We start from the raw sequence: 8,688 nt of genomic DNA, 5'->3' as shown, positions 1-8,688 counted from the left end.
GGCAGGACGAGCTAAAGGGTCAGGTTATACGACGTGTCGTCTTACATGTGGGGGGCCGTCCGTAAGATAAACTGTCAAACGGGTTTAACTCGTTATTTTGGTTTCATTGGTGCAGATAAGAGGGGGCTTCGTGAGAAGATTGCTTTGAAATTGTGAGATTGACTCACATCGCTACACGGATGTGTCGCCGGATGATCATCGCGTTGAGTCGTTGACGTCATTCGCTGTCCGGCGAAACCACCGTAATGCAATCCTTGGCATATCCGACGCATATTACTCGCCCCGCGTTCAGCGATTCAGGGGAGACTGATTATGTAAACCCAAGCACGCATCCAACACGTTGCAGAGTCAACTCTGTTTGGTCGCCGTTTTCTCTGTCCTGGCAGGGGAGCGTCTTCCCATTTTAAGGGCCTCGTTCACTGCCGCTCTCCGTTTCCCTCACCGTCCGGAGCGAAGCTCCTAGCGTAGCAAGTAGTAGCAACATGGGAGGAGGCTCCCGGCTCGCGCCGTGCCTGCTCTTGCTAGCCCTCGCCGCGTGCTGTGCCGGCCGCGCTGTGGGGCACGGCGTGCAGCCGCTGTCCCGGGTCGCCGTCCACCGCGCCCGCGTCGCCCTGGACGCGTCCGCCGCGGTACGGGCGTCCCCTCCACTCCTCGGCTCGCGGGTACGTATCTTGATTCTTGCCCTGCTCTTCGCACGCGCGCCTGCTTATTTAGCTGTAAGTTCTACTACGATTTACTTCAGTTTAAGCCATTCACCCTGAAACTCTGAACTCGTCTCGCACCGTCGTCCCATCTGAGCGAGCGGCCGAGTTCAGCCCACAAGCTGACGACGCTTGGAGCGTTCCTGCAAAGTCAAATCCCACTTGCCGGCGGCCGGCCCGCCGCTGCACATGACGTGACGGACGAGAAACGTACACCAGACACAGCGCGGCGCCAACGATCCTCCTCGCAAGCTTACAAAAACCTCTCCTCGATCGGGTCCTTGTTGTTCTCAAGGGAGACGTACGAGAGCATACGGAGGATGCCGAGGGCCAGGGGACCTGGAGTGCTCCTCGTGCTTGTCGCCTTGGCGTTGGCAGCGAAGCCAGGCGCCGCCGGCGGAGTATCCAGCCGCTGTCTCTGGTCGCCATCCACCGAGCACGAATCGGCATCGATGGCGCAGCCTTGATCAGGGCGTCCCGTCGTCTGCTCGGAGCAAAGGTGGATGCTGTACGGCAGACACGTGCTTCTGAATTTCCTTGAGGCTTGTCCCGAATTGGCCAATCTTCAGAGTCCCAATCTTCTTGCTTGGCCGGCCGTTCCTGGATGCACCGTGCAAACTCCGCCCCAATCGCGTCAGGACAATTTGGGGTTGATTCGTTTGAGGATGGCCCCCAAGATTCGCAGTGCCGACGTTTCAGTGGTTGAATCATGGCCCGTATATATCCTAGTCAACTGATGGACCAAAAACGTGCCGATTCCTTAGTCCGTAGCGTACTCGTGCCGGTGTGGCCACATGTGGGGGCGCCTGCACCTATTTATGCCATGCTAGACGATTGTCACATCACATGGACAAGTGTGAAGTGGCGACCGGACAAATACTTTAGTGCGCCGATCTTATCTGTCCGGTTTCACATTGTTTGTCAAACGATCATGCATTGTCTGCCGTCACCCGTTACTCAAACTCATTTTTGTATGGAGTACAATAGTACATGCATGATTACTCCAAATTCGCTTGACCATATTCTTCCTACTACACGCGCCCAGGGAAAGCATAAACTAATATAACAGCTGTGAAATGCTACTGTTTCGTAATTGTTTTTTTCTTGTCTGCGTGGAGAAAAAAAATACTTATACAGCGCTAAAAAAATGCTTATACGAATTGTGAACACAGGGTGAAGATACTGCTTGGGTAACTGTAGATTTCTCGGTTCCCCAAGCAGGCGACGGTGATTGGATCGGAGTATTCTCCCCTTCAAATTTCAAGTATGGACCAGTAAATTTCCTCTGAATCTTCAGAGTCTGAACTGTGAGATCATTTGATGCCATTTTGTAGATTACAGTCATGATCTTATAAGTTCCAGCACTTTCCTGCAGTGCATCCACATGCCCTGGTTCTCATGGATCAGGCCCAGGCCCTGCGATATGCTCGGCACCAATAAAGGTTAGTGATACATAATGAATTTTCTTCGCATTGTTGGAATTTCAGATATGATTCTAACTTGAGTTACTTTCTATGTTGTTTTCAGTATCAGCTCACAAACTATTCGTCAGGTTATAACAAGTCAGGGAAAGGGTCTCTGAAGTTTCTGTTGATCAACCAGCGGCAAGATTTTTCTTTTGCATTGTTCACCGGTGGACTCTCAAATGTGCGTTACTAAAAACACCTCGGTGTGCTACACAATCCCTTTTTCCGACAAAGTTACGCTGACGTTGTGCAACTTACTTGCAGCCAACGCTTGTCGCGGTGTCGAACAAGATTGCTTTCGCGAACCCGAAAGCTCCGGTTTACCCACGTTTAGCACTTGGAAAAACATGGAATGAGGTGCGTTTTTCTTTTCTGACATTTCATATCAACTGTTGGTTAAATTTTATTTTTTTTGCAAGAAAATGGTTGGTTTAAATTGATCTGATCTGAGGTCTTACTCGGTCTTTTGTTGTGTCGTGCTAGATGACTGTCACATGGACAAGTGGCTATGCCATCAGTGAGGCAAATCCCTTTGTCAAATGGGGCATGAAACGTAATCCTTCTGTGCGCACAGCAGCTGGCACTGTCACCTTTGATCGTGAAAGCCTCTGTGGTATGGTACCTACAAAATATTCTTGCATGTTGAAAGTGCATTGAACTTGTTCAATCATAAGTTTGAACTAGTTCCTGTGATTCAAAAAAACAAGTCTGCCTAGTTTTCTCAAAGAAAGTTACATTTAGTAAATTTTTAGCTACGGAGTATATGTTATCCGATACGATACCCGTGACAGGTATGTCACCATGTTTACACATGTATCGCGTTGGTTGTACAGGAGGACCTGCTAGTACTGTTGGTTGGAGGGATCCAGGTTTCATACACACAGCTTTTCTGAAAAATCTACGGGAAAACAAAGAGTAAATTCTTGCCTTCTGTCCTGCAAACTAATGTCTCAATTGAGTGGAGTAATATTGTTCTGACTTCTGAGTTCTGGCTATACAATTTCACCTTGCAGATACTACTATAAAATTGGACACGAGCTACCTAATGGAGAAGTTATCTGGAGCAAGTCTTACTCTTTCAGAGCGCCTCCTTGTCCTGGACAAAAGTCGCTGCAGAGGGTTGTTATTTTTGGCGACATGGGAAAGGTACCCAGCTTGCACTAAAAACTACCATATGATGTGCCATATAAACCTTTTTTTTTGCAACCGGCATAAGTGCTGCTTATTCATCCCATATCTACAAACATTATCCTTGCCAAATCTACGGCTCTTCTGAATCTGTAACGCAGTGTTCTCACTTCTCACTCGTAGGCTGAGAGAGACGGAAGCAACGAATACCAGAACTACCAGCCTGCGTCACTCAACACCACAGACACAGTAGCCAAGGACATCGACAACATCGACATCGTGTTCCACATCGGCGACATCTCCTACGCCAACGGGTACCTTTCGCAGTGGGATCAGTTCACGCAGCAGGTCCAGCCGATCACTTCACGAGTCCCCTACATGATCGCAAGGCATGCAAATGCTCATCCTGCTCTAATTAAACAAGTTTCTAGAAGCGCTTCGTGAGTCGATTCAAACACGGTCAGATGATAATAACTTGGTTTTATGTGGTGTACGTTGCAGCGGGAACCACGAGCGAGATTGGCCCAACAGCGGGTCGTTCTACAACGGCACGGATTCCGGCGGGGAGTGCGGCGTGCTGGCCGAAACCGTGTACTACACCCCGACAGAGAACAAGGCAAACTCTTGGTACTCGACGGACTACGGGATGTTCCGGTTCTGCGTGGCGGACAGCGAGCGGGACTGGCGGGAAGGCACGGAGCAGTACAGATTCATCGAGCAGTGCCTGGCGACGGTGGACCGGGAGAAGCAGCCATGGTTGGTCTTCATCGCGCACCGGGTGCTCGGCTACTCCTCGGCGTTCTCCTACGGGCAAGACGGCTCCTTCGCGGAACCCATGGCGCGGCAGAACCTCGAGCCGCTGTGGCAGAGGCACAGGGTGGACCTCGCCTTCTACGGCCACGTCCACAACTACGAGAGGACGTGCCCCATGTACGCCGAGAAGTGCGTGAGCTCGGAGAGGTCTCGCTACTCTGGCGCCGTGAACGGCACCATCCACGTCGTCGTCGGGGGCGGCGGCAGCCACCTGACCAACTTCACCGCCGAGACCCCGCCGTGGAGCCTCTACAGGGAGATGGACTACGGCTTTGCCAAGCTGACGGCGTTCAACCGCACGTCGCTGAAGTATGAGTACATGCGGTCCAGCAACGGCGAGGTGTACGACAGCTTCTCCGTGCACAGGGCGTAGGACGACACGAGGAAGTACAGATTTGAAACGGGGCTGTTGTTTTGTGTGTAATTTTTTACTACCATCATTTTGCATAATAAATGAAAAGGAGATCACACAAATTTTACTCAATCATTAATGTTGTGGGAGCCGGTTCCGAACATCATAAACCACTATACGCACTCTAAAAATGTTTTCATCTCCGAGAATCAGAAGAACGATGCAAAACTCTGCTCTAAAAAAAGAAAAGAAAAGAAAAGCAAAATTTCAGTACTAGCTAATTACGGCTAGTTGGCTAAGGAGTGGGGCGGGCAGCTGTCGACGGCGCACGCCATGATGTCCTTGTAGTCCCTAGTGATGGTGAACCCGTCGTGCACGGCGCCATCGTCGCTATGCACGAACTCGAACCGCATCGTGGAGTGGTCGCTGGCGGTGAGCTTCACGTACCCGAAGCTCTGGTTCCTCGCCACGCTCCACTGCGGCCACGCCCCGCCGGCGTAGCTCCTCAGCTTGGCTCCGGCTGTCCCAGCCACCACGTGGATGGTGCCGCCCAACGCCCCCGTGTACGCGCCCTGCTGCGGGCCCTTCACCGTGCACGTGTTCTCGTACACGGGGCACGTGCGCTCGTAGTTGTGCACGTGGCCGTAGACGGCCAGGTCGACGCGGTGCTTCTGCCACAGCGGCTGCAGGCTCTCCCGCCCCATGGGCTCCGCGAAGGCCCCTTCCTGCGCGTAGAAGTCGTTGGAGGAGTAGCCCAGCGGGCGGTGCGCCAGGAAGACGAGCCACGGCTGGTGCTTCCGGTCGGCCGACGCGAAGCAGGCGTCCAGGAACGCGTGCTGCTCAGACCCGGGCCGCCAGTCGTGCTCCGTGTCCCCCACGCAGAACCGGAACATGCCGTAGTCGGCCGCGTACCAGAACTTGCCCCGGTTCGTCGCCGGCACGTAGAAGTAGGTCTCGGCTGGCACGCCGCACTCGCCGCGCGAGTCGTTGCCGTTGTAGAATCCCCCCGTGTTTATGTACGTCCTCTCGTGGTTGCCACTGCAGTAAACGTTTCAACACAAATATTCAGAAAATTTAGGATTTTAGGGGGAGGTTTGATCATTGATCTCCCAACCGTGGACGAAGACGAACCTTGCGACCATGTAGGGCACCTTGGAGGCGATGGGCTCGATCTGAGCGGTGAACTGGTCCCACTGCGCGAGGAAGCCGTTGGCGTAGGAGAGGTCGCCGATGTGGAACACGGCGTCGTAGTTGGGCAGGTCCTTCACCAGCCGGTCAGTGGTCACCTGCGCCCCGGGCTGGAAACCTTGGAGCTCACTGCTACCATCCTTTGACCCCTGCGCAACCAGGCCATGATCCATGAATTGCCTAGCTTAATAAGCGATAGACGCACCTGAAATTTTCGCATGAAATTCGTACGAGTCCCATGTCGCCGAAGATGACGACGCGCTGGAGCGAAGCTTGGCCAGGGAACGGCGATGCACGGAAGGTCGAGGACTTGCCCCATGCCACGGTCCCGTCCGGTAGCTCGTGCCCGATCTGGTAAGAATACCTGAAAGGAAAAACACGAGAAATATGATTACGAAAACACTTTGACTTCAGAAGAACATGTTCCGCCGTCAGTGTTCATGTTCTTACTCCCGGTTTGGCCACAGGTCCTTGAGGACAGCGGTGTGGATGAAGCCTGGGTCCCTGTAGCCCTGTGCACGAGCCGGACTACCTGCTCGATTGTTTGCAGCAAAATTAGCATCGTCGGATTACGAACACAACGATCAAGGAACGGATGTACGTTCTTCTATTTTTGCTGGCGGGTAGTATTTTTTCACACACTGAATAATAAGCTGCTGCTGCTGCTCTGAATCTGAAGTCTGAAACGTACCGCAGAGGTGTCCCCGTGTGAAGGTGAGCGTGCCGGCCGGCGTCCGCTTGGAGCTCTCCTCGCCCTTCATTCTCCACTCGACGAATGGGTACGCCTCGTCAATGCTGTACCCGCTCGTCCAAGTCACGGCCATCTGCATTCTCCATCCATCAACAATCACACGGCAAAAAAACACATATAACGACTTCACCAGGGCAACTATACGTGCCACCGCTGACGGCGGACGAAGTGCTTAGCTAGCTCACCTCGTTCCATTGTTTTCCTTGGGACAGACGCGGGAACACTGGGGCCTTCGGGTTCATGAAGGAGATCTTGTTCGAGACGGCGATGAGTTTAGGCTGCAAACAATGACGCCACGCCACGCCAAATCGACCAGGCTCAATTTCGTTGATATCAATTATAGATCGATCGGACACACGGGTGCGCTCGGGATAGCTGGGCTTACATTGTCCTTGCCGCCGGAGAAGAGGCCGAAGGCGTAGTCGTACCGCTGGTTGATGACGAGGAAACTGGTGTTGCCGCTGCCGGTGCGCAGGAAGTTCGGTTCGTAGTTGCCGAATTTGTACTGGAAGGAACAGATCGCAGCAACACAATCAGTGGAGGAAGGTTTGGGAGAGACGTCATAGGCAACACGTGAACTTTCAACCGGTCGCTAATTATGTGGCATATGTTCTTCTTGCACACACAATTAATCGCTGACCTTTACAGGAGCCGTGGGTAGCCCTGCCCCAGGTGCATCTTCTGCCCCTGCTACCTTAGCGCCACTCCCGATGCTCGAACTGCAGAAGCGATCACATGTACAGATCGATATGTTTCATGGACAACTCAGCGTGACAACTTCGTATAAAGATGGGCATGGACGTATTATAGCTGTATAGGATACGTACCTGAAATCGGCAGGGGAGAAGAGACCGATCCAGTGGCCCGAGGAGGGAGACGGCGTCGTGAAGTTGACCGTCACCCACGCAGAATCCTCCCCCTGTCAAAGCAATGAACGCATCGATTAGATCGTTAGATTAAACGGCACGGTTCTGGGCATCGACGTACATACGGCCGGACTAATTAACACGGTTCACGGGATCGATGCGCCGTGTACTCACGTCCTTGCCGAGGACGTCGGGCGAGGCGTGGATGGCGGACGCGGAGTCCATGGCGACCTGCGCGGCGTCCAGCTTGAGCGTGGACAGTGGCTGGATGTTGTCCAGCTCCGAGTCCTCCACCGTCATGGCCGTCGCAGCGGCGCCCAGCAGCAGCAGCACGGATGCCACGAGCAGCGACGGGAGCACGCTTGCTCCCATCTTGATCTTACCAGCACCACCACGATCGACGTGCAATGTCGAGAGATTAAACAAATTGCCAAGGAACTGGGAGCTGCGATCGATTTTATAGGGTGTATACAGTCTGAACACTCGTGTCTGCTGCACGTTCAAATTAAACAGGAGGAGATATGATGTCGCAGGTTTGTTACCAACGGTTTTGTTAAAAGAAGAAAAAGAGAGGAATCTCCCGGGGCCGCACGACTACACCTGGCGTTTTTTTTTTTTGCGCAATCAAATACCTGGACAACCAAATACTGACACCCAGAATTTCACACTGAACGTTCGTCGAATGAAAAAAAAAACAGGATCTGGGGATGATTTTCATACATTATACTCCGTAGTACTATACGTATATGCAAATATTCAGTAATCAGTAGCACTGTTCTTGTTTTTTTAGGGGGGCTATTTTTTTTTTAGAATAACCTGTAACTTTATTCAAACAAGAGAACCATTACAGGTACAATGATTTGGATCATAAACTCTAGAAACTCTAAGGTAACTCCTATAATTAAGAATTACAATGAATTTTTTTTAAAGAAATCTTATCCGTGATTTCATACTTTGCAACATAAAATTCTGCTAGGCTTCAGCATAGAGACTGCCATCAGGACAAAATATCCGGTGAAAACCACCTCTACGGTGCAAACTGTGAAAATTACATCGAAAAAGTTTCAAAAAATTCTCGAAAAAATTACATATGTTAGAAAAGTGATGTTCTGTATATGTGCAAAATTTCAAGTCCAAACTCAATGGCATTTGGTAGCAGCGAAAAAAACAAATTCTGCATGAATAGTGATCTTTCAATGTCTGACACTATTTATCATAAATTTCTCTTTTTAATTCCTTCCAAATCCAAATGATTTTGACTTTGAACTTGAAATTTTGCAGGTTTGTAGAACATCACACTCCCAACATATGATATTTTTGTAGATTTTTTTTAAAACATTTAAACATGATTTTTATGAAATTTGCACGGTTTGCACCGAAACGTTTTCACCAAATACGCCGCCCTGCAATCAGACTCTGGCAG

At 51.1% G+C, this 8,688-nt stretch overlaps 2 protein-coding genes across 2 annotated transcripts; one reads left to right on the top strand and one right to left on the bottom strand.

Moving 5' to 3' along the window:
* Positions 1–336: 336 nt before the first annotated feature.
* Positions 337–4,595, top strand: LOC100845727 (probable inactive purple acid phosphatase 27). Its single transcript, XM_003576669.4, has 10 exons — positions 337–662; positions 1,874–1,965; positions 2,077–2,143; positions 2,229–2,348; positions 2,432–2,524; positions 2,651–2,780; positions 3,001–3,082; positions 3,181–3,313; positions 3,479–3,684; positions 3,797–4,595. Exons 1-10 carry the CDS (start codon positions 483–485, stop codon positions 4,479–4,481), a joined length of 1,788 nt encoding a protein of 595 aa, XP_003576717.1. The 5' UTR covers positions 337–482; the 3' UTR covers positions 4,482–4,595.
* LOC100842289 (probable inactive purple acid phosphatase 27) lies at positions 4,503–7,647 on the bottom strand. The gene is made up of 10 exons (XM_003578340.4): positions 7,440–7,647; positions 7,227–7,318; positions 7,040–7,118; positions 6,785–6,904; positions 6,585–6,677; positions 6,340–6,472; positions 6,099–6,180; positions 5,880–6,012; positions 5,592–5,797; positions 4,503–5,498 (listed from the first exon to the last, which is right to left on the bottom strand). The coding sequence occupies exons 1-10, from the start codon at positions 7,635–7,637 to the stop codon at positions 4,748–4,750; spliced, it is 1,887 nt and encodes a 628-aa protein (XP_003578388.1). The 5' UTR covers positions 7,638–7,647; the 3' UTR covers positions 4,503–4,747.
* Between the last annotated feature and the right edge of the window lie 1,041 nt (positions 7,648–8,688).

This window comes from Brachypodium distachyon, chromosome 4 (genome assembly GCF_000005505.3).
Source record: "Brachypodium distachyon strain Bd21 chromosome 4, Brachypodium_distachyon_v3.0, whole genome shotgun sequence".
Lineage (NCBI taxonomy): Eukaryota > Viridiplantae > Streptophyta > Magnoliopsida > Poales > Poaceae > Brachypodium > Brachypodium distachyon.
The sequence above is the reverse complement of the archived record's forward strand: the minus strand, read 5'-3'. Positions and strand labels throughout refer to the sequence as shown.

Bases quoted from the DNA above. Each gene is read 5' to 3' on its own strand.
- LOC100845727 (XM_003576669.4), top strand. From the start codon at position 483: ATGGGAGGAGGCTCCCGGCTCGCGCCGTGCCTGCTCTTGCTAGCCCTC. The intron at 2,525-2,650 runs GTGCGTTTTTCT...GTGTCGTGCTAG, and splicing joins TTGGAAAAACATGGAATGAG to ATGACTGTCACATGGACAAG. The intron at 2,781-3,000 runs GTATGGTACCTA...TTGGTTGTACAG, and splicing joins TGATCGTGAAAGCCTCTGTG to GAGGACCTGCTAGTACTGTT.
- LOC100842289 (XM_003578340.4), bottom strand. From the start codon at position 7,637: ATGGGAGCAAGCGTGCTCCCGTCGCTGCTCGTGGCATCCGTGCTGCTG. The intron at 6,013-6,098 runs GTAAGAACATGA...TTTTCCTTTCAG, and splicing joins GACCTGTGGCCAAACCGGGA to GTATTCTTACCAGATCGGGC. The intron at 5,499-5,591 runs GTTCGTCTTCGT...CGTTTACTGCAG, and splicing joins GTGCCCTACATGGTCGCAAG to TGGCAACCACGAGAGGACGT.